This window comes from Bolinopsis microptera, chromosome 5 (genome assembly GCF_026151205.1).
Source record: "Bolinopsis microptera isolate Bmic1 chromosome 5, MBARI_Bmic_1.0, whole genome shotgun sequence".
Classification (NCBI taxonomy): Eukaryota; Metazoa; Ctenophora; class Tentaculata; order Lobata; family Bolinopsidae; genus Bolinopsis; species Bolinopsis microptera.
The window spans coordinates 10,542,955-10,567,623 of record NC_087076.1 but is presented as its reverse complement, the minus strand read 5'-3'; the positions used below and the strand labels follow the sequence as shown (position 1 = coordinate 10,567,623).

Below are 24,669 nucleotides of genomic sequence, written 5' to 3'. Positions count from 1 at the left end.
CGAAACAGTTCCCTAAACTTACTGAGCTTCAATATCAGATGTGGCGAGACAAACAGTTTGTGGAGGAGTGTGAATTTGAGCTTCTCTCGGAATGTTACATGTCAGATAAGTATTTCTTCACTCCGTCAATCAACCAGTTTATAATTCAGAACAGGATGATTTCAGAGGGTCGGGTAGAATGCTCGATGAATGAGTTTATCGGGGCTCATTTGGCTGATATCTCAAACAATGGGGTTATTCGGCACCCAAAGTTTGAGGAAGAACTCCTGAACAAATCCTTGGAGCATAAATTGTACCCATTTGTTGTTCTACACCTACTTCTGGATAAATTCTCAAATTTCACAATAGATGATCCAGCTTTCTTGCTCATCAAATCTTACATCCAGTTGATCTCTCAAACGTCTCAAGACAATTTTTATACCTGCCTACTCCTCTCCATGCAATGGATTGTCGAGGACTCTTCCATGATGTCAACTTCAAACCCTCTGTCAGTCCTAGCTTTATTGTTGTATTCCCCAGAAAAAGTTCAGGATTGTTTGGACAATTCCTCTTTAGATTGGTGTAATCCGGATCAGCTGAAGATCTCCTTGTCTTCATATCCCCGACTGAGGAACGTTCTCTTTCCGGACTCGTCTCAAGATTTTCTAACCCCAAATGTGCTGCAAGTGCTCCAAGAGTTTGATTCGTGGACTTCGTTTGGCATGGATTATTCTACTTTTCTCACCTTTACTGACCCCGAGCTTACTGCCAAAGTTGGGAGACAAACAAATGCTGATTACAGTTTCTACATTGCCATGGGCAGACCGTTTTATGCTTTCATGTCAATAACGAACATGGATAACTTTTCGAAGGATGAAATCGTTAAAGAGATTTACGACGCTGCTCTTGAACACGCCTCTGATCACTCGTTTGTTGGTTCCTCGGTCATGATCACTGAGCTACTGAGCAGGGATTGCACTAACATTGTTGTCGATGTTCAAGTTATGAGGTTACTCTGCCACAACAAATACTTTTCTTGTTCAGAAGACAGAGCTACGATCAGACAGTGGTTAGGTGAGAACAAAGTCGAGCAGCTCCTGCCCATTCTTTCGGAAGCCCTACGATCACGGGGTGGGTTACCGAGGTTTGAGGGTCAAATGTTGCTCCATCTGTTCTGCAAAAGAGGTTCACTGGATATTGTCTGTCAGCATGACAGTTGGCTTGATTTGGTTTGGAATCTTCACGCGTGGCAGATAGAAAAGGTTCAAGCTGTTGAGATCATTGGGAAGTGCACTCCTTCTTTGAAAAACCACATGAAGCAGATTTTCTTTAGAATGGAAGAAAAAACATACGGAGCACTTGGCAGACAAAAGTATCTAGATTGCTGCGGCTTCTTTGGGAAACTTGCAGCCTGTATCGGTCAAGAAAATATTGCCCAGAGACTAGTAACCCTCTCAAAGATAATGCCAGTGACTGCTATTTTGAGCTATTCATTCAATTGCACAACTCGTGAACTTGCTATGGTAAATTGGATACAAGCAACACTGAAAGTCGACTTGGTCAGCAAAGGTCTTGCAGAAATCCTACCGTCCTTGGCAGGGGAGAAACTGCCTGTTTTACTGAAAGCATTTATAATTTTTCATCCAGATTCAAATCTTTTACCCATCCTTAAACTAGCCAATAGTCTCCGCATGACAGTTATACCGGAGAAACTGCCCTCTGATTGTCTGAAATCCCTCGATAACTGGACTGATGAGATCCTCCCAACCATTTCTGTTGTTAAAGACTTCATAGTTGCTATGTTGGCTGACCTGATAACATCTGCCGAAACGAACTTCCAACAGTTTTTTGTCGTGAGGCACTTGTCTGATTATCCGCTCACAAAATATTTCACCCTTCCGGATTATTTCAGACTATCCCTCCTCAAAGAGGTTCTTCAAGAAGCTAAGTTGACTCTTCGACTTCATCATGAGGACCCAGACGCAATCATGTTTACTAAAACTGAAATTCACAGGACCATATCAACAGCTGTGTTTGAGGAAGAAGCTGCCGAAGTACTTGATCAGATGATTAAAAATGAACAGTATGATCTCGCTAGAAAATTCGCCCAGATTGCTGGTTTTAATACGGCTGATGCTATTTTTAATCAGATAAAAAATCAGTTGAACCGTTTCAAGAGTTCCAACTTGTGGAAAAGCCTTCAAAGTAGACTGAACTTTTGGAGCATCATTAAAAACAGACTCGAACTCTTCCAAACCGAGCTTGGAGAGAGAGGGCCTATCATAAGAGCCAAGTTTTATCTCCAAGAGGGATGCAACTCGGAGCTTGGAGAGATCGAACGGAGTTATTTGATCAGTCAAGGGCTGTCCGCTATTATAACTTGCATACCGCCAGCCATCGGTCCGGCACAAGCAGATCGTCTCACCAGATTCTACTGGGTGGTTCTTGCAAATGCATATCTCAACAAGACAGAACCGGTCATAACTTTCTTCAGCCCACTCGAGGAAATACAAGACTGGGAGCTAATCGATGTCCCAAAGCGCTCCCCAGGTTACCAGTTTCCTGACTATTCGTTCGATATTGATGCGGAAGTTGACGCTAAAGTTGAGGAATTTGTAGCCCAATTTCTGCAAGCAGGCTCGTTACAGCGGGCAGAACGTCTCGCCCAACTCTTTTCAGTTAACAGTCAAGACTTGGAGGTCGTGAGGGCATGTATGGATGTTGCTGAAGAGTTCGTCACTATGAAATCTTTGCCGGAGTCGGTGATTTCTCTGATAACGGAGAGATATTCAATTATGTCACAATCCACTGTGATATTAGCTTCGGAGCAAGGCAACAGACAGAGGATCGAGGAGTGGAGTTACAAGAAGAGAGTTAGAAGTGTTAGTACTCGATTTGAGGGCCAGACTTCAATGTCACTTTACTCAGAGTCTGAAGATCAATGGCAGGAACCCGGATCAGTTGGGAAAACTTCAAAAGATTGGGCTGCTCTGGATGAGATCTATATTGGCGATCTGCTAGGAACATATGTTAAATCAGGAAGTGGTTTGTGTGAAATGTTCTCAACATTTTACAAAATTTCAAAAGAACTAGGAATGGTTTACCGCCATAACCATGCTGCGAAGAAACACCTCGAAGTTCTTGTGCGACACAAAGCATCTGCAAACGTATTAAAACAGTATGTAGCATTCCGGAATCTTAGTAGCAGTGATATCTCAAGTTTCATTGTGAAGATACTTAAGAAATGGATGGTCACCGCAACATTTGCCAAGGATCTGCCTTTTTCAGAGTTTAAGAAGTTGGCAGATCTTGTTTCTGACGTCAATATTCTTGCCTCCGTGATTTGGGACGATCTTTTACCCAAGTCTCTCCTGGAGAACATACTCCGACTCCTACTGTTCGCACACTACTGTTACACACGAGGTCACTGCTCTGACGGCAGACTCAAAGTTTTAGAGTTCTGCAAAGCGAAAGCTCCAAAACTAGCTCAAGCTGGATTTTGTCAGCAACTTGTTGACCTGTTCTTCGAGGCGGAGCAATTCAGCGACATGATGTACATCTGTGATCTGGTGTATAATCACAATAAATTTGCACTGTTTATTCAGCACCCCCACGCCAGTAAGAAACCTCACTTCCAGTGCGCCCTACTCGCCTATCTCCAGCAGCAGCACCCAGATGATGAGCTCAACCGAGAGTCTCTCTGTATGGAGTTCAACAGACATCTGGAGATTGCGAAGATATACCTGAGAAGAGCTCAGGTTATGGCCGCAGACAAGAGCTCCTCGATTGAGCGGATGGAGGAGTGTGTAAAGAGGTACTCCAAAGCAGCTAGACATTACAAGTTAGATCAGGCATTTGAGAAGCAGATAGAATGCACAAAACAAGCTCGCTTGGTGAGCTTGCAGATTGTTTATAAAAGACAGCTGTCTAACATGAACATTCTAAACCTATCATCGGATCAGGTCAGAAACTTTCTGACCAAAAATCCTAACTTCCACGAATCATACGTTGTTGCTGCTGCTTACAACGTCACCGATCTGACTCCATTCGTGTTTCGCATGGCAATCATTGAAGAAAATATGGACTATTTTGAAGATTATAGAGCTCTCCATTTCATAGATTCAAACTTCTTTGAAGGAATATGTGTTCATGCTCAGAAAGCTAGGAGGCTTGACGAGATTGCGACTAGAAATCTTATTGCGATCTTGTCCCATTGCAAAAACAACAGACTGAGGCGATCGATTGCTCAAAAATTGTCGTTGCCTTCTAACTTAATTTGATTAAATGTCTTCTGTGTACTTTAATTGTAAATATCACTAGATATGATTTGTAAAAGCAAGGAATTATAATTTAATTGAGCGTTAATGATAAATTAAAAGTTCGCGACTGCGATGATTTATAATGATAAAAAATGTACGTATTTTCGTTTATCAAGCGCAAGCTTTATTTTTTGTTTCATGAACAATAAATTGTGTAAATTTCAAATACAATATTTAACAAAGAACTGGTTATTCTTTTTACTCTGGATTTAGATCAACCTAAAAAAAATGTATTGAAGTTCACCAGTTAAAATTGACAACTCAATCTATCATTTGAACCAATCTGTACACTTATGCATCGGAAAAGCATTTAAACCTAAATCCAAACCAGACACTCAGCTTTTAAACATAATTTAAAATCCGTTATTACAAAAGGACCAGACTCTTCAGAAAGTATGTAGCCAAAAGAAAAGACCACACAATCCTAACTAAGTCTCCTATCAAACTATACCATTTTTACAAGTCCCATTTCAGGTAATGAAGATCATAACCATCGTGGTAGGAGTTACCATACACTACCTGATCCCCCACCTACGTAAATCAATGCCATTCCTTTGGTTCTTGACTCCCTGTTTGAAGACTAAGGAACACGCTCTCTTTGAAGTTCATAGTATGTGGTGTATTAATTTTTTTATTTTCTGAAGTGATTTGAGTTGCAATTTAATATTTAACATGCGACAATCTAATCAAGTCTCAAAGTTATGTTTGCTGAACAGTGAACAGTGCCGGATCAAGAGCACTAGAGCAGTCTAGAATCGACAGTGTTCAAATTTTACCGATGATAGGCACGTCTGGCATTAACGTTACCTGCTCTGATATTTGTGTCTTTATTATTAATTTAAACTTTCAAAAGTGTTCAAAAATTTGTAAAACTGCATAATCTCGGGTCGAAACATATCATGTCCATCAATGTCAGTATTCGAAATTTTGGCAATACTGAAAATACTGACAATGTCATTAATGCCAGCGGTCGTTGCATCTCCCCCGTTGTAATGATGTATAATATCAACACAATATTATACACACCAACTATTGGTATTAGATAATTAGAAACTGGGCGGAATGTAGATTGTAAGAATGTTTCAATACAAGGGAGGAGAAAAGGGGTAATTAGAAACTGGGCGTAATGTAGATTGTAAGAATGTTTCAATACAAGGGAGGAGAAAAGGGGGATCTGTTGTTGGATAATGGATACTCACAGATCTTTAGCATTGGTCCTTATGTAGGGTGGGCGACAATTGACCCCCGACAATTAACCCCCCGACGCGACAATTGACCCCCCAACAATTGACCCCTCGACAATTGACCCCCCGACAATTGACCTCCCGACAATTGACCCCCGACAATATAATTTAGTACAATTAACCCTGACCCTGACCCTGACCCTGACCCTGACCCTGACCCTGACCCTGACCCTGACCCTGACCCTGACCCTGACCCTGACCCTGACCCTGACCCTGACCCTGACCCTAACCCTAACCCTAACCCGATCAATTGACCCCAGTGTAATTACATTGGGGTCAATTGTCGTACTAAGCCCTAGATTTCGCGACAATTGACCCCAATGTAATTACATCGGGGGTCAATTGTTGGGGGGTCAATTGTCGTACTAAACCCTATATTTCGCGACAATTGACCCCAGTGTAATAAAATAGGGGGTCAATTGTCGGGGGGGGGGGGGGGGGGGTCAATTGTCGCGGTACCCTTATGAGTCTATATTGTTGAAGTTCTAATTTTACTATATATAAAGCGAGACGATATTATCTATGGATCCGTGCCATTTTACTGATACCACGGCATCAACTTTAACGCGACTTTCCGCAAAAACCGTAAAAGATATACAACTGAAACTTTTTTGACTGGGTCAAATCAGCATAAAATAATAAAAAATTGGCCAAGGTATAAGAATTTTAGTGCTTAAAATTTGGACCCCGAGTGGTGTCAAAAACGCGAATTAAATAGGTAATAATTATTCAAGTCTTTTGAGTCTTGACACCACTTTAGGGTTAGACGGGTTCCTGCTAGTGTAATGAATCTGGCAAGTCATTACACCAATTGTAGAGTCTATATTGTCAAACTTTGACTCTTGGCTGATCGTTTTCCTAAACCTAATTTTAAGATAGTCTTAGGACAAGTAGTCTTAGGACAATATTCATTAGTTTACTGAAATAAATACGTGATACCCATTAGAGGAGAGCAACGGTACCAAAATTTATAAAGACGTGTTTTCGTAGCTCACGAGAATAGTATTACACTAATTAATCCAATACAAGAATACAGTGTAACCTAGTGTACTTGTTACTTGTACTAAAGAACTAAATTGTTTCCTTACAATATAGTGTCGAGGATTTTCGCACTGTATATCGTCAGACACGCTACCTCATAGGCACGCTTCCACAACGACAACATGAAGTGCTGGGGCTACAGATACATACATGTTTCTTTGTTTATAGAACCCCTCCAGCTCCCCAATCTCGTATCGGGAAATGGTCAAACTCAATTCTGAGTGTAAATACGGGTGTAACTTACAAATAGATATATTTGTTTCTTTCAGAAAATAGGTCCTAAAAGAGTACTACAGGGTGTTTTAAAAGTCTTGCGAGGATGTTCTTTTTGGATATAATATACTTTTTGGATAATAACTTTTAATCCATTTGTCTAAACTTCATTCTGTAAAAAATTATTGGTAGTTGATAGTTCTAAGGTTTAATGGTGACTTCTTAAGTTTTTACGTTACCATGACCAGTGACCACCATAGCAACAGCAATCAGTCCACTAGCAACCGAAGTAAATTTAGGTAATTTTTTCTCTTATCGACCAAATGTAAATGTACAACAGGACAAGCTGTTTTCGCGATATCTAATTTTGGCGCCAATGTTTCAAGATACATAATATAACATGTATTATAAAACGGTGACCTACTCAGCTTTATCTTCTTACTCAATGAGTTAACAAATTACCTGTGTTTGGTGGATTTTGTTGATTACGAGAGTTGGAAAATTGGACAATGATACACGAAATTTTATACGTTTCAATAATATGTATAACAAGACTAAAATCAGGACGGAAGAATTTTATAATACGGCTTTTTCTTTTCAAATAATATGTCAATTGTCTCTTCCATTTTTCCCCTTCTATTTCCTTCTCCTCTTTTCTTCGTTGGTCCCTACAAAAAGTTGTTATTTTATATAACATCATATTAAAATTGCAGATGATATTAATTATACTTATTTAACGTATCAGTACCCCAACATAGAAATGAGGAAAATACACACCTTTATAATTTAAACATCTCCTACTCTAGTTCTCCTTTACTTCTATGTAATTTGTCCTTGGGTTTCCTTTCCTTTTTGGCTCTCCCTCCCTTACCTGAAATGGTATCATTAGAAATGCGCATCCAAACATTTCTTGTTGGTGGTTTTTATGCTGACAAGCCTTTGAAAAATGATATTTTAATATGTCTACGAAATGTTTGTTTTTAGCTTATATCTTAAACTTATATAAGGGATGTTTACTTTTTTTGCCTTTTCTGCCTCCCTTTAGTAGGACTGGTGCTGCTACTGGTGCTGCTACTGGTTCAACACACTGGGGTATCTCGCTGTCCCACAATCCTCCGACACATGTCAACTTGCTGGCTCCTTCCACTTCCAATCCGTTTGTGCACTTCACTGATGCTACCGTGCCCTCAGATAGGTCAGCTTTGTTGAATTTCACCGCACCATTCTTCACAGCATTTTCTATGTTCCAGCAATTTACTGATGAGCAATGAGTTGGTTGGTTATATTGATATGTATACAATATACAGGATTAAATTGATAGAAAATCGTCTGTGGTTAACCTACAAATATGGATAAACTTCAGGTTGATTTATTTAATTGATAAATATTGTGATTTGTGAAATGGTCGAAATACTGAGTAAAAAGTGAGTTAGTAAAAAGTTACTGACTTGCTCTGCTGCAGAGTCCTCGTGTTTCGTATGTCTCAGATCCTTTAGTAGTCCATTTTCCATCTGTTTGCATGATCAACCCGTAACGTCTTCCAAACCCATCTTTAGACATCCAAATGAAGTGAGCTGGTGTAAAGTTGTCTGCCCAGTCATAAAAAGAAAAATCATCTCCATGTCCACTGAAAAAATTGTGAATATTGTTGTGATATGTACAATGTGACGACTTATTAGATATTGACTTGTTATTTGAATTTTGCAAAAACATAGTAAACTTACGTAAGTCCGATCCAAAGTTCATTAGCTTTTCCCGGGAAGTCAACGTTCAGCATATCAACCACGATTTGATTGTGATAATGACTTGGAATGACAGCCAAGTTCCATCCAGATTCAGTTTCCGTGTTCATGGCAAGACAAGACTCCTGGCATATTGCATGGGTTGTTGGCTTATGGTCATTGCAATACTTGTATTCCAGATCTGTGAACGTTGTGTCAGTTTTACTGTGTTTAATCAAATTCTTGTGGGATCCGGGGACTCAAAAATCGAATAAAACAAATACCCACAGAAAATAAAGGTTCAATGTTTACCTCGCCTATACGTTGCCAACACAGAGTAAGCATGTTCAAAGAAATGGCAGTTGTGAAGTGAGGGGTGTCCACGCAGGTAGTTGATGTAACCTCCCTCTCCAAAGTCAGTTCCGTAACTGAGGTTATGAGTCATTATAGCAGCTGCTTACCATTGGTACATACTCTTGGCATTACCTAGCTTTGATGTGAAATGTGGTACATATTCTTAGCCTCACCTAAGTTTAACATGAAATATGGTACATATTCTTAGCCTCACCTTTTTTTATCTCAACACTTATTTTACTTCAGACATTCCAACAGCCACATTGTTACACAAGTGTGTAACCAGCCAACTACAGGAAGCCGAAGGTTTCAATTATACATTAGGCCAGTGACGGTTTAAGGTAGTGTGTACCATACTTTCTTCGCCCGAGACTTTGCTGCAATGGGCAGCTCCTCATTTAACCCTTATACCTGATTTCTCGAGCATTTGGCTGAATGGACTCGGGGGCTGCATAGACCACTCAGGATCCTTAGCTGAGCGTCGACGACCCTCACCCCACGGCTAGTGACAGAGCCGGGAATCGAACCTGGTACCTCAAGCAATGCCAGGCAGATTAACCAACTGAGCCACCTAGCTTTAACATGAAATGTGGTACATATTCTTAGCCTCACCTTGCTTTGACACGTAGTGTTTTCTCCGTATATCCTACTAGAAGAAGAGCGTGAGGCTTGGCAGCTGTCGCACAGTTTTCATCCACAAATTCACCTGATATGTTTACATCTTCACGCTGGTGTTGAGTCATTTCAACTAGTACTTAAGATAAGCAAGGGTCCGGATTTTGAGATAAGCTACCTACATTTCTTTAAAAACTCATCGAATATAAATACAGAGTTGATTGTTAAATTTGAGAAGATATTATAACTTTTAAAGATTATTTTAAAATACAATCCAAGTTAAAAGGGGAAACATTACCTCCTGAGTAAGCGAACAGATCCTCGCTGATTGTCACACCCATAGTAACTGGAGAGGTTAGCAGTCCTTCCATTAAGCCATGCTCGTTTTTTTCTAAGGGCATGTAGTCTTGAATCCAGATCTTAGTCATGGCATTGTTCTTCATGGTTTTAAAGTCATCCGTGTATGGGCACCCGTTAACTGAAATTATCGATGATGTTTTAAAAGGCGCACTAAAATCTAGTTTCTTGAAACAAATATTTCAGCCGCTCTGACATGGTTAACCACCTTCCTTGTGTTTTTGGTTAATCGTATGAGCGGGATATGAATACCTCACTTCATTTCATTTCATTGAAACGAATGTCTGGATTGCCCGGATTATAAGATAGTTATGTGATCAGTATTCAGTATAATCTAATATATTGGCCGTCACCTACAGGATTCGCCTACTTACAATCTCCAGTAAAAGGGTAGTCTTCATAGGCCGGCAAGAACTGTCGCTGCTGGGTGAGTTTGAAGCCGTAGTTCACAGTACCCCCTGCACAGCCGGAGTAGCTGTAAGAACAGTCCACGAAATATTGCTGCGAAAATGCTTTATGTTCTCCGGTCAGTTTGGTGTTCACTGCCTCCATTGCTCCAATCTGAGGAAAAGTTAGATTTCCTGTAACTGCAGATAGGGCACATCAAAATATTAATGATATACTGGAGGCCAGACATTCGTTCAGCTGAATCAGCTTGCTTTTTAGTTACAAAATTAACTGTTACATTCGGTATTTTCATAGTCACAGATGTGGGCTAAACAGAGTGGGCTATCCGATGAAAACTACTTTTTTGCTTATCATGTTTAAACTTTCTGAAATGAAAAGACTAATTACGTCGGGGAAGCTCCAGCAGGCTCCACAGCTCCCTTGATCTGCTGGTGCGACGAGGCCCACTTCCTCCTCCCAGTTGTTGTTCTCCAGTGGTAGATGTTTAGGGTGGGGTAGATGTTCAGGGTGCCTTTCGGTTGATCGTTTCTTTACGCTCACAAGTTTATCCGTGGAATTGTTGAGGCTCTCTCTTAAGATTGGGACCGCTATTGTCTCCCATTCTTCGTTGTTCTGAAATGTTTTCCGTTGATGTTTGTATAGTGTATACGCTCTATACAAAATGACAGAGTTTAATGTGGAAACCGAGGACTGGTATTGGAGCCCTATAGACGAGTGCCAAATTCTTAACATACTTGCGCTACGTATCTAACATGTTGTCCAAACTAACATGTTTACACTAAACTTACCATAACTGTGAAGGAGTTCAGACTTCTCAGTACTATCCCTGAAGTGGTTCTCTCGACCGAATCCACTGCTCTTTTAAAACGATCGTACCTCTCACTGAAATGAAAGTGTGAGATAAATACAGTAAAACCCCGATTTACCGCGGACTTACTGGGGAAATAAAAACCCGCGGTAAATCGGGGTTTGCAGTAAATCGGGGTTTTGGTTTTTAGCGTCCGAAATTGGTCTAAGAATTAAGATGGGTGGATACTGGATAGGCCTCATGTCTAAAGATTTGATAGATTTCATAACAAGCACACCTTGAACCGAGGTAATGAGCTTGCGTAAGGGGTCGCATCCTCAGTAATAATACTATAAGGGATCACGTCAATAAAGTCCATAACATAATCACCTTCCTCTAAAGTCTAAATCACTAAATGTGAACGTCTATGATTATGAGTGATACAAATGCCGAACAGCGGCTTCCCTCCACTTTAGTTGCCAAACACTTGGCATTGGAATCGGAGGATTTGCGAAATTTTAAAGAAATAATCAGACCTGGACAGATTAGGGTGTTTTTAGGGTTTCCCTAGTACAAAAACTCAAATTGTCGAAAAATTTTGACCAAACTGTCGAAAAAAGGATAAAAATTGTCAGGAAAATAAAATTTTTCGAAATCGGGGTTTGCGGTAAATTATCGAAGATTTACTGTATCTAGTTTATCTTCCACCGCAACCACTCATTTATACTCAAAATGACAAGGATTTTAAAATTGAACATTCAATTAGGATTTTTTTACTAAAATCAAAACAGTTCAGTGAAATTAAGATTCAAGTATAACCATGAGAAAAATCTAGAGGAAAATGACTAACATTTTGGAAAACTAAAATTTGCAAACTTTTTGGATTTTTTTCTTAAAACCCCCCAGTTAAGATAAGAGGCAAAGGAGTATAAAAGGTATGATCTAAAAACCTTAAATCACGTCTGTCTCGGATTTTGACGTTCCATTTCTCCAAGGTATTGGCGAACAAAGTGTCTCTTTTTATCGTAACTCCTCCGCGAGCAGTAGGAAGCAACGTTATCAGTCCCAGGAACAGGACTGCTGTTTTCAAAGGTGACAGTTCCATCATCTAGTTTCTGGATGTTAGACTTATTCTTAGCTTGTCGCTTTCAAAGCAAACATGGGACAATTAGATTGTATGAATCTGGTCGGAGTCAATCTACGTATTATTACATTGAATTTAAAAGAAGAATAAAACTTAATAATATGATGATCCTCGCGACAAATCGCGATTCTTTCAGTTCTCGCGACAAATCGCGCATTTTTCCTTTAAATCTGAGGACCAAATTCGCGTATTTTCCTTCAAATCTGCGGGCCAAATATCACGTTTTCTATAAGTATATGAAACCAATCACATCCACAGCCTCCCGAATATAGGTACGGACTTCAGGAAACCGAAAAAATACTTTCGGCTCATAATGATCAGGGTAGCATGAAACATGAACAAAAGTATTTTCCAGAAAAAATTTGAAAACTTTTGACCTACAAAGTTTTCGGTTAAAAAAACCGAAAATTTTTTTAGAAACCTAAATAAAAAAGTTGGCCCTTTTTTGCCCCGAGTCCAGATTTTATTGGGGGGCGATGGCCGCCCTGCCCCCCCCCCCCCCCCCCCCCCCGCTTCCTACACCCCTGACTGGTTTCTATTGAGATTTACGGACTTCAGAAAACCTAACAAATATCTTCGGCTCATAATGATCAGGGTAGCATGAAACATGAACAAAAGTAGTTGACTGGTTAAGTAGGAATAAGACCGTGGGCTTATATGTGGACATCAACAAAAGCTTCAAAATAAATGGAACTTAGGCAAGGTCTGAATAAAAAATTGTATGGCAAATTGCTGATCATGGTTGCGTGTCTTCTGATTAAATGAACTGCTAACTCATGAAGATGTGTCATGCTATCGTGCCTGTATAGTATAGCTTGAAGCTATGTGTTAGAAGCACAACCGCATTGTTTATGATTATAATAGACACACTCTTAGATTTTACCTCACCAGTTATAACATGTATAACGTACAGGGTTAATTGCCAAGATCACGTTTCTGCAATATCTTCAAAGGGTCATAACTCGTTTAAATTGTAAACGACCAACTTGAAATTTTGGGAAAACACTTCAATTATCAAACCAAACATGTCTAGAAACTTTGAAGTTCCTAGCTGAAAGCGTTCTCACTTTATGGTGACAATAGCGAAAAAGAGGGATTGGCGTGCCACACCCACTGTTATTAATTAAATTTGACGAAACTTTCAGGAAATCTAAGTTTGACCCATATCTATAATCTCTGAAATTTTCTAAGAAAAATTCTTTTAAGAAGAATTACGTGAGTTATTAAAGGGTTGCGTGTGGGCAGTTACTTTTGGGCCACCCTGTTTGGGCCACAACGTTTATCACCTAGAACGCCATGGCCAGTATACAACTTAGAAGCGTCTCCATTGTGTCTGCCGTCAGGGTGTACCTGTTAGTTATGAGTAATATAATTGTAAGAGGACGCCTAATTCATAATTGGGTATCCATTATAATTATGATCATACAATTTTGCCAAAAATTTTGTTTGAAAAAAAAACAAGTTGGATACAAAAAACTATAAGAAAATAAAAGCTGCGAAATGGTAGTTCGCTAAAAGTTAAGGGTGTGTTTTAATCTGCCTTGGCCCCCCTGCCCCCCCCCCCCCCCCCCCCCCCCCCCCCGCTTCCTACACCCCTGACTGATTTCTATTGAGATTTACGGACTTCAGAAAACCGAAAAAATATCTTCGGCTCATAATGATCAGGGTAGCATGAAACATGAACAAAAGTAGTTGACTGGTTAAGTAGGAATTAATACCGTGGGCTTATATGTGGACATCAACAAAAACTTCAAAATAAATGGAACTTAGGCAAGGTCTGAATAAAAAAATTGTATGGCAAATTGCTGATCATGGTTGCGTGTCTTCTGATTAAAGGAACTGCTAACTCATGAAGATGTGTCATGCTATCGTGCCTGTATAGTATAGCTTGAAGCTATTTGTTAGAAGCACAACCGGCACTGCATTGTTTATGATTATAATCGACACACTCATAGATTTTACCTCACCAGTTATAACATGTATAACGTACAGGGTTAAGTGCCAAGATCACTTATCTGCAATATCTTAAAAGGGTCATAACTCGTTTAAATTGTAAACAACCAACTTGAAATTTTGGGAAAACACTTCAATTATCAAACCAAACATGTACATGTCTAGAAACTTTGAAGTTCCTAGCTGAAAGCGTTCTCACTTTATGGTGACAATAGCGAAAAAGAGGGATTGGCGTGCCACACCCACTGTTATTAATTAAATTTGACGAAACTTTCAGGAAATCTAAGTTTGACCCATATCTATAATCTCTAAAATTTTCTAAGAAAAATTCTTCTAAGAAGAATTACGTGAGTCATTAAAGGGTTGCGTGTGGGCAGTTACTTTTGGGCCACCCTGTTTGGGCCACAACGTTTATCACCTAGAACGCCATGGCCAGTATACAACTTAGAAGCGTCTCCATTGTGTCTGCCGTCAGGGTGTACCTGTTAGTTATGAGTAATATAATTGTAAGAGGACGCCTAATTCATAATTGGTATCCATTATAATTATGATCATACAATTTTGCCAAAAAGTTAAATACAAAAAACTATAAGAAAATAAAAGCTGCGAAATGGTAGTTCGCTAAAAGTTAAGGGTGTGTTTTAATCTGCCCAAAGTATTCATTTTTGATGAAATTTCTCTCAAAATTATTATTTATAAACTTAGTTTATAAACTAAGGAAACTAGATTTTAGCTTGTCAAGCTCCCATGTTGATTTTTGACGCCTATTTCAAAAAGGGTGCAAATTTTGCATCTTTTTTCGGTAAAAAGTGGGGGTAAAAATAGTTGTTATCACATCTTCTCAAATACCTATTAGTGAAATACCACATTCGAAAGTGTAAACGATTCTAAGGAAAATGCCATAAGAGAGAAATTAAGCACTTTTTTCCATACAGGTCGTTTTGAAAATATCCAAAATCAGCTATTTTCCGCACTGGTAGAGACGCCAAATTTTTCCAAATCAGTGTTGTGTGTTATTTTATGCTGTTCGCATGTGTTATGTAATCGTATAGAGAGCTCAAGAGGCGGTCAAGACAATAAATCAGTACAGGTTGGTGTTTAGCTGTGCTCAGACGCTATTATATGACAATCGAGGAGTATTCGAATACAGGTTGTTTTGTAGCCCCCGGTGACTCGTACTTTTTCCTTCTTGTACTCCGTTTTATAGATCTAGATTATAGAATACCTCCTATTTACCACATTGAGCATAATAACTTACATACCTAGTGAGAATTTGATTAATTACCTGACCTGTAGATTGTATATTAGACACTACAGTAGTATGTGGTTATTGAACCGCTATAACTACAGTTAAACCCCGATTTACCGCGCTCCGACTTACAGCGGCCATTTTTTGGATATAAAACGAATCCTCGTTTATTCCACTGACGAATGTTCGAGATTATCTCTCGAATAAAACTATGTAATCTTGTCGGAATAAGATAAGGCCAGGTGAACGATCCAATAGTGGTCCCATTCCGCTGCTATATAACAGCCCGGGAGCCCCTCAGGGTCGGCACTACTTGACTTGCTCAGTCAAATCGCGCGCAGCACTCACGTGGGGTGACATCTAGGTTTGCCCGTGAGCCTGCGTGAACAGGGCTAAGGGGTCCCTTTCCCGCCTATAACCATCATTTAAATCGGAACGGTGTAAAACTAAACACTCTTCGTCTACGTATATTGTCAAAATATATTGTAGGACAAAATCATACCTTGTTACGAGCAGTGGTGTGCTGTAAATGTTGAAACTTTATCGCAGAATTTAAAACTTAATTCCCAACTGGGAATCTTGTAGAAAGCATATACAATGTACAATGTACAATGGATGAGATAAACGATCTCACCCATTACGAATTTTAATATCATTTCCTTTTGTTTGGAAAAGAGGGACACAGGCAGCGGTCCACTCTACCCATGATTATGGGTTTTGGTCAAATTTATAAATAATAAATAAATTCTAACATTTACTACAAGCTTCGACATTAATACCCAACAAAGATGTACATTTAAGTCATTCAAGTGAGACTTAGTGTTGAAATATCAAGATTATGGACTTTTCATCAGTTCAGATTTTATGGACAAATTTAGGTCAGTGTTCCGCCCTCGTGTCCATGATAAAGTGAGTCATGTGATCGTGTCCACCCTTTTAGGAAAGTTCCGCCATTGCGTCCTACGCCCTCGTGTCCTCCGCCATCGTGAAGGGAGGGCTAAATTTATTTAATTTATCAATACTATGGTCCCACACCTGCTAATACCATTACTTTTGAACGGAAATTAATCCCTCCCTCCACCCCAACGCGGGGGAGGGGAGGCGACTATCTGATGGTCGGTTGGTGCCACAGTAGAATAGCGAATTTTTGATTTTCGCCATATACTAGAGAGTCAAAGTCGATGATAAAAATAGCAATATCATCCTTGGACCTTGAATTTCCACTATTCATGTCATATTATCTACACTTACTAACTTACCTTTCAGGTGAGGCTCGTGCCATGTGGTACGAAAAAGCGTACTTGTGGGTCAAGTTTGTGGAGCGCAACGTTCTCTACCCACTCCTGTTCCTGGCTGCTGTTAATGACAGTGTCCCCCAAATCAAGGAAAACTTTGGAGTCACGTGAGTTAATTGTTTGTTCTTGATGTTAACAGGGAAAATGTGCACATCTAATCTAATTTAGGGAGTATGCGTGATTGAGCTAGCGATGAGTGAACTTGTGTACTTTTCCGACTTCTGGTACCTCAGATTATTTAACGACCTCTCTGTTGTATACACTAAATTGTACTAAAGTGTACTGTGCATTACATTAATGCCCTCTGAATACCACCAGGTTAGCTTAAATTACTTGTTATACGTTAGTAATTAGTGTTGAAAGTATTAAAAAAAAGTCCACTCTCTCTCTGCCAGGTTTGGAGCTCTGATAATCAGCGTGGTTGGTATCAAACTGTTCCGACAGTGTTACAGCTACACCACCTCCCAGTACAAGATCCTCCTTTTTACTGTTCTCTTCTTCGAGTTTGACTATCACGGGTACTCGGAGACCTTCCCCATAGATTACTATTTAATGTCAATTGTGGTCGGGAAGATAGAAGACTTGGTCTTGAAGATGGAGGTATTATGACACTTTTATTTGATAAGTCTAAATTTATTTGTTGTGGAAAAAATGGAAGGTCATGACTGTCAGCGTATTGGCCGTAAATTGATCATTTATGGTTGGAGTATTTTTTATATATTATCGCATTTTCATTCCTCTATCCAAGTATTGACAATAGTAGTAGTATTTTACAGACGCTAAAAAATGTAATTTGAAAGTCTCATATGATATTAAATAAATCATGATAAACTAAGATCGTAGAAGTTTACCAATTTATATCCGCAGTTCCTGTTAACGTACATAGCCCCTTGGCAAATAGTTTGGGGAAGCGCAGTTCACGCGTTTGCGCAGCCCTTCTCCATCCCTCACAGCGGTTTTCTCTTCCTACAAACAATTCTTAGCTCCGTTGTGTGCGCTCCGCTCTCGCCTTTTCAGGTAAATACAATTTTTATAATTTTGAGGAATCGTTGACATTTGTAGTAAATCATGATGTTTTTTGGAAATCATCACTGAGAGTTGAATTGAAAATTCTTCTTTATCCAGCGCCTTGGCCTTGATCAGATAACTTTTAAAAACAAAGTTTGAGATTTTATATTGGAAACTATATATTTCTGATTGGAAAATATATTCTAATTCATTGAACTACATAGTACATACTACATGTACATACTAGATACTCATGACACGACAAGTACGGATAAAAATCATGAAAATAATCTCTAGAAAACTTAAAATAACAACTTTTATCAAACCTAGTAATCTATTATAATTTCATTAATCGGGGATCTCGTAAATGTCCTTATCTTTGTTCTCATCTTTACAATTCTCTGTTTTGATTTGGGACAGTTCTGACTCAGTATCCCTTGGAGTGCTTACTGACAATTCCCTAAAAGCAATTTCGTTTACTTCAACATTTTCGGCCTTCTCTTCCTCTTTCTTCTTCTTCTTCTTCTGGTAGGTGTTATGAACACATCGAAACATGTATGCTATGAATATCTCAATGAGTTGAAACAGGGTAAAGAAAGAGAAGCCAACAAACAAATCACCAATACCTCCAAGTTCGCCTACAAAACTAGCCCAGTCGTATGCTGCTTCCTGGTTTATTTCCTCTATCTTAATGTCATCGTAGTATATGTGAATCCGGGCAATGTTTTCTCGGGCATACTCAAATGTAGGTGGTTTCTCGGCGTACTTCCCCTTGAATTTCATGATGTTTTGCAGATAAGACTCTGTGGGCGGGAATACTGTAGATGTCAGGTCAACGCCCCATTCTTTATACGCACACGGCTCAGGACACTTCTGTAGGACAGATCCACGCTTGATGAACCGCTCTAAAACCGCATCACAAGCAGTCTGGTAAACGTAACCGCATACTCTGTCCTTGTAGGATGATTGAAAAAGTGGGACTGCTGGTGCTGGTGCTGGTTCAGTTCGCTTGATAGGGGTTGAACTTGTTGTGTAACTTGTTGGTGTTGGTGTTGGATCATCCCCGCCATCTGCTTGCCTCTCCTGACGAGCTCTTATTTCCCGGTTGAAGACTCTAACATCTCGTCTTCTTCTTTTAGACGCATTGTCCTCACTAGAATCATTGTCCTCACTAGAATCAGTGTCACCAGTATCGCTGGATCCAGTCGGTGTTGCGTCCGTGGCAGATTCAGCCTCAGCTATTTCTATCTGCTGCACCATTTTATCTAAAACATCTGTCTTATTTGAGTTGTACAATCTCTCGGCAACATACCACGGTAAACACTGACACTCGTCCAACATTGCTGAAATCTTCTGACGTTGAACGCACTCCCGTATGGACTCGTAGTGGGTACCGTACCTAGCATACTGGCTCGGTACATTCTCACATGTACCGTAGTTACCACCTAAACGTGTCATTGTTTTTGCAGACAATTTAACAAAGTTTTCTGTCCCTGGTGCGATGACATACCCTCCTGAATTCATCATTACCGTTTCGTCCTGATCGCGGATGAAGAGGACGAACCCTTTAGTTGCAGTTGTCGTAAGGTAATCTTGGACGTTGGCGTCAATGTCAAAACTCAGGCCCCCATTAACACCAGCATACGACTGAATAAACTTCCCCTTGTCGTTGAGTTCTAGACAAGCTCCAAGCTCTGTTGCCTGCGCAACCCTCGCAAGGTTCGTTATTTTCCGGCCCCAACCTTCAAACGTGTAGTCTGATTCCCCCACGAGTAGCGATGTAACGTCGTTCTTGAAGCGAGTGTTGAGGAAGCCCTTATCGATCTCCCAAGCCACTAACTCTCTAGCTTGATCTATGTCAATTTTATACATGATATTACCTCTTTTCTCAAATTGCGCCACTGTCTTCGCGAAATCGTTATAATACCCTAGCAGCTCTTTTGACTTCTCAGTAGAAGACAAGTCAGCTTCAAGTGCTGTGTAGTTCACGTAGTTAGTACTGCAGATGGAGATGGCGGGCAAGGTTAGATTATCCTTCCACATTGTGGTGGACTGATTGAATGAGTTGTACATGAAAAAATCTTGCAGCAACGTAACGATCAGGTAAACAGATATCCCGATTACTGTCAAAAGAATAACCGCCCATATCATCCGACATATCTTGGGCCGGCCTTTTTCGCTGAAAGTGTGGATATAGTCGTTGGCAAGGTCGTGGATAGCAAATAACTGCCCGGTTTCCTTTTTACTACTGTCAGAGGAATCCTCGGAACGTTTCTTTTCCTCGTCCCTGGACTCCTCATCAGCTTCAATCTCGCTTTTTGGAGTCCAGGGCTCTGCGTTGATTATCACCATTGATCGATGACCTGATGAAATGTACCTTTCATTTATTTATAATCGACATAATATTATATATCAAGCTTTTAACATAAATGCAGTAAGGCCGAGCCTGAGTTGGTAATATTACTCGTAACATTATCGCTCACTGGTAGATACCACAAATTGCGTTAAAAAACATTACAAAATGCCAAAACTCTCAAGCTGGATATTAGCCCAAACTCCAAAATCAAGGAAATAGATGCTGCTTTAATTGCCGATTTGTGCGACAGTTCTAGATAACTGTATCTTAAGTTTTTATATTATGTACATCAGCTCTCTATCTAGCACAGGACTGCATTCCTGCTGTGTTTGTAACATATAACAATGAGATAATATGAATTAAAATGTTAACTAAGGCACAGTCGAGGGTTCTGGTCACGTGGACCGTTAAATTCCGATATTCCCAAAGAAAATATAGTAAATAAAAGGGAAATACGACAAGCTGAGCTTAACAACAACAACACACTTATACAGAGACACAAATACAACAGTGGAAGTAAGACTGCACTACATAAACGTGATATAAACATTATCGTTGGTTAGGAAATGAATGTACCACACGACACACTGACACACTGAACCTATTATAAACAATTTTCTATTACAAACAATGTCAGACGTCGGCAAATACATGGTATTGGTACTATTGGAATACATACCATCATACCATGTCAATCACTCAACCTTGATCCAAGATTAGAATTCAAAGTAACATAGTGTTAATGAGAATTTGCCAACAAAAATCAAACATGATAGAAATAAGAAATAAGACCTAAAGTTGAAGAGCAAGGATAAGGGTCGCTGATGTGACTTATCATGCTTTATATTGGGGAAGATGAAGAAATAGCATATAGAGAAGATGAAGAAATAGCATGTTCGGTATAGACTTTCAGACTTATAGAAAATGCTGGTTGGTTAGATTAGAGGTTCTGAAAATGGCAATGGAATTTTAGACATTAATACAGATTATTATCTCACTTTGTGGTCAGCCAACATTTACAGCTCCGCCATATTTTGATAGGTAACCATGCCGACGCATCACTATTATCGAAATTAACAAAACCACTAATAAAACCCGGTAACTTTTGGTTGTACTTACTATAAGCTATATTATGATTTCCTACCAAATATTGGTGTTTTACGAATCTACAGTGCCTTTAAAGTACATGATGCAGTTGATGCTAACTGCAACCTAATATTAATCTGCATCATAACGACAATTCAGCGATACAGCCGTCAACAGTAATCCACCATCATTTAGTCTGTATAGACATTATGTCACATATAATAGGAGAGAATAAGTAGCTACTTTACATCGACTATAATTGTGGCTGCATAATACCGCGAGGTTAACCTGAATCCACGTGTTATAACTCACCCATCACTGCCCAGGGAAGTGCTCTGTTTATCATGGGGTACGTGAGACCGCTCAAGTTTTGGGAACGAGATTACAACACGAGGAGGAATGACAGCAGCAATGTCCGATTAGCAGCCACTCTCGAACATACCTTTGATACTGATCAGAATAACTTCAACTCTATCTTTTACGAGCATCTCAGCCGATCTCTGCAGGTTTGATCAGCGTTTTTTAATTCAAAATTTTCATAATTGTAAAGTATTCAGAGCATTAATTTAACTTTTTTAACCTCTCATTATTATCTCCACGGCTGTTTTCTGAAAACAGTGCCCACCTAGAACTCTCTGTGTGGTGACCTGATGATGGGAAGGTGGGGGAATGTGACCTCTGGTGACTGCTTCATCATGGCTAGTGACTATCTCAACGCACTGGTTCATATTGTGGAGTTTGGGAACGGGTTAGTCACATTCCAGCTCCGTGGTCTCGAGTTCAAGGGAACATTCTGCCAGGTGCGATATTATTGTTCAATTATTAACAAAATAGTTAGAAAAACTTTTTTCCTTGGATTAACGATGATGTTCGTAGAATTGTGAAACAGCTAAAAGTTGTTTGGACAGTATCTGATAAACTTCACAACAACCCAGATGAGGGAGGTAGAAGCGATCACAGAAGATGACGGAGATGACAAATCCTGTTTGTGTTGCGAGCCAGGACATGCTCCAGGAATGTTGTCCGTCAACGCAGCTTTTAACCGCCGCTGGCTCGCTTGGGAGGTACCGATCACTACTTTCTCAAACGTAATATCAGTGTTTAAACTGAGCTTGAGAGTTCGGTAATTAAGTTGAATGTCCAATGTAATTGTTAGACCAGTGTCATCACTGACGTTTATTCTTCAGGTGATGAATACGAAGTATGTTCTGGAAGGTTATTCAATCACTAAGAACTCAGCTTCTACAATGCTGGCCATGCACGCCCTCCGCAAGACTCTGATCAAGTACTTCGTGCAATCTCTTATCTTCTTCACGATAAAACATTCCAAGTTTCTCGAGTGGATTCAAATGTTCCTTCAAACTCCACAGGTATTGGATAATTACTTAAATTCGTATTGAATTGCAGATAATATTATGTGAAGTGAGACCAAATGGCCGCAGACTCTTGCTTGATATTTCATGGAAAGGGTATTTTATGGGTATTTAATCAAATAATTACCGATCACAACACAAAGTACAAGTTGAGAAGTAATAGCTTGATTTCATGCCACTTCCCACGCCCAAAATTAATGGGCGTGAGAAATCCAAGCAATATCCTAACAGTCGCTATTTAAGACCCTGTTTTGCTTACATGTTTGATCTTGCTAAAGCAAAACAGGAACTGTTTACATATCTGAATATACCAACCAAAACAAGATCTGTATAGAAATAATAGTGTATTTTTCTCACTATGCTTGTATGTTTTAGCATCGTAAGTACTAAGTAGAACAATCACAATATTTTATTCAAATTTTCTAGATAATCAGATAAATATTTTAAAGAATGATCGGAGGTGATGATCTGTTTCTATTATCGGACTGGAAAGCCACTAAATAATTAATAGAGAAAGTTAATAATAAGTTAATATATGTCAGTAGAAATTCAACGTTAAATAGTTTTATAAAAACAATGTTCGGAATGTCAAAACCTGCAGGGGATGGCACTGTCAAGTGACAGCGCTATAGAAAGAGAAAGCATGTCTTTCTCCACAAACATTGATGTGGACTACGACATAGCGAAGGCTGGGATATCAAGGAAACGCTTCAGAGACGAATACATTAAGTGGATCAAGTAAGAAGTGTTACCGTTTTTGGAATTCTTTTCAGTATGGATAAAAGCCCGAACTTAACCGTTGTTTTAGAATATTTCAGCTCGCCGCTAGACAATAGCAATACTTTGAATTTCGTTTTCTATCGCGAAACCCAAAGGTGAAAATTACGACTATTCAAAACGAGCTCACTATTTGACACCCTCTCTTCACAGATGCTGTCTGGCTAAAAGAGAAGAAGTACTCCCCTCAAAACGACCTCTCTCCATCCACGACACTGTTACTTTATGCTTCGGAATGTCTATTTTAGGACGTCGGGCCCTGGCCTCGGCCTCTCCCTCCAAACTACCCAATACCATGGGCATACTGTGTGGTATTCACGCCCTCCTTAAGAATGACATCAGAATATCAAATCCTAAGGATGAGTGGGTCTTCCAGGACATGGAAATATTGAAAGAGGTAAATAGTAAATAATAAAAAAATGATATGGGCTCGGTTATAGTACAATAAACATTATACAATAACAATGTATTTTATACCCCCTGCTCTACCCAGCTACTGAGCTAGCTATTAATATTTCTAAAAGCAGTTTGTCTTAAAACCCGCCAAACGCTTAACTGAATGTTGATATGAAGTGATATAAAACACATATTATAACTACACCCCTCCCTCTTCCACAGGTCCTCTCTCCTGCGATAAAGATGGCACTAAAGCTCTTCCAGGATCACTTCATAGACAGTGACCAGTTTGAGGATCTCAGTGTTTTGTACGAGTCCAGTACCCAGGCCCTGAGTGACACTGTGGTCGCGTATGAAGTATGTCACATACCGGCTGCTACATTTACTGTACACAATATGTTATCATCTGTGTTTCACGTGAATAGTATAAGTTGGATGTTTTGAGACGCTCCAAGTACACGGGAAGCAGTGGCGTAATCCCGACTACAGAAAATCTTGCCGGGGCGGCACAATATCATTGCCATATCTCAACAAATTTTTAAGCCCATTAATCAATAAATTAGTTAATTTATGCCTGTACCACCCCAGGGTGACCCACTGTGGCGAAGCTCGATCCTGAACAACGCTAATTCTCTTCTAACGTTACGTCACGTGTTAGATGATACTAGTGATGAGTATCAAGTCTTCACTCTCAACAAACGTTATCTTTCCTTCCGGATCATCAAGGTAAACTTCAAACACAAGGAAATGTTTTCATGATTGTTTTATTTTTAGATGACATCAAAACCTCTGTTCATTTCACATGTTCATTTTTAGTTATTATTAGTTAGTTAGCATTATTTTCCCTGAAATTACTGAAAAGTCGTTAACTATCTAAGTTGTGTGAATTGACGCATTTTCTGAATATGTCTACTCAGGGACACTTTTAAAAGCACGGATAACACACATTTTACTCGGAGGCACGGGTAACGAACACCTAAGGCCGAGGGCCATT

At 39.6% G+C, this 24,669-nt stretch overlaps 3 protein-coding genes across 3 annotated transcripts in view; 2 read left to right on the top strand and 1 right to left on the bottom strand.

Moving 5' to 3' along the window:
* LOC134815763 (pecanex-like protein 1) overlaps positions 1-24,669 on the top strand; it is a gene marked incomplete at its 5' end in the record, with an annotated part of 49,097 nt that overhangs the window by 16,988 nt on the left and 7,440 nt on the right. The window contains 12 exon segments of the mRNA XM_063824348.1: positions 4,773-4,908; positions 16,651-16,786; positions 17,075-17,279; positions 17,547-17,696; positions 21,456-21,635; positions 21,759-21,929; positions 22,065-22,193; positions 22,317-22,499; positions 23,104-23,240; positions 23,433-23,676; positions 23,898-24,032; positions 24,264-24,401. Coding sequence (XP_063680418.1) covers positions 4,773-4,908; positions 16,651-16,786; positions 17,075-17,279; positions 17,547-17,696; positions 21,456-21,635; positions 21,759-21,929; positions 22,065-22,193; positions 22,317-22,499; positions 23,104-23,240; positions 23,433-23,676; positions 23,898-24,032; positions 24,264-24,401 — 1,944 coding nt within the window.
* LOC134815760 (spatacsin-like) lies at positions 1,954-4,341 on the top strand. Its single transcript, XM_063824345.1, has one exon. The coding sequence runs from the start codon at positions 1,968-1,970 to the stop codon at positions 4,257-4,259; it is 2,292 nt and encodes a 763-aa protein (XP_063680415.1). The 5' UTR covers positions 1,954-1,967; the 3' UTR covers positions 4,260-4,341.
* Positions 7,312-12,185, bottom strand: LOC134815761 (uncharacterized). The gene is made up of 12 exons (XM_063824346.1): positions 11,989-12,185; positions 11,040-11,133; positions 10,639-10,863; positions 10,218-10,404; positions 9,785-9,964; positions 9,484-9,577; positions 8,830-8,945; positions 8,521-8,719; positions 8,245-8,423; positions 7,814-8,053; positions 7,574-7,667; positions 7,312-7,464 (listed from the first exon to the last, which is right to left on the bottom strand). The coding sequence occupies exons 1-11, from the start codon at positions 12,144-12,146 to the stop codon at positions 7,594-7,596; spliced, it is 1,746 nt and encodes a 581-aa protein (XP_063680416.1). The 5' UTR covers positions 12,147-12,185; the 3' UTR covers positions 7,312-7,464; positions 7,574-7,593.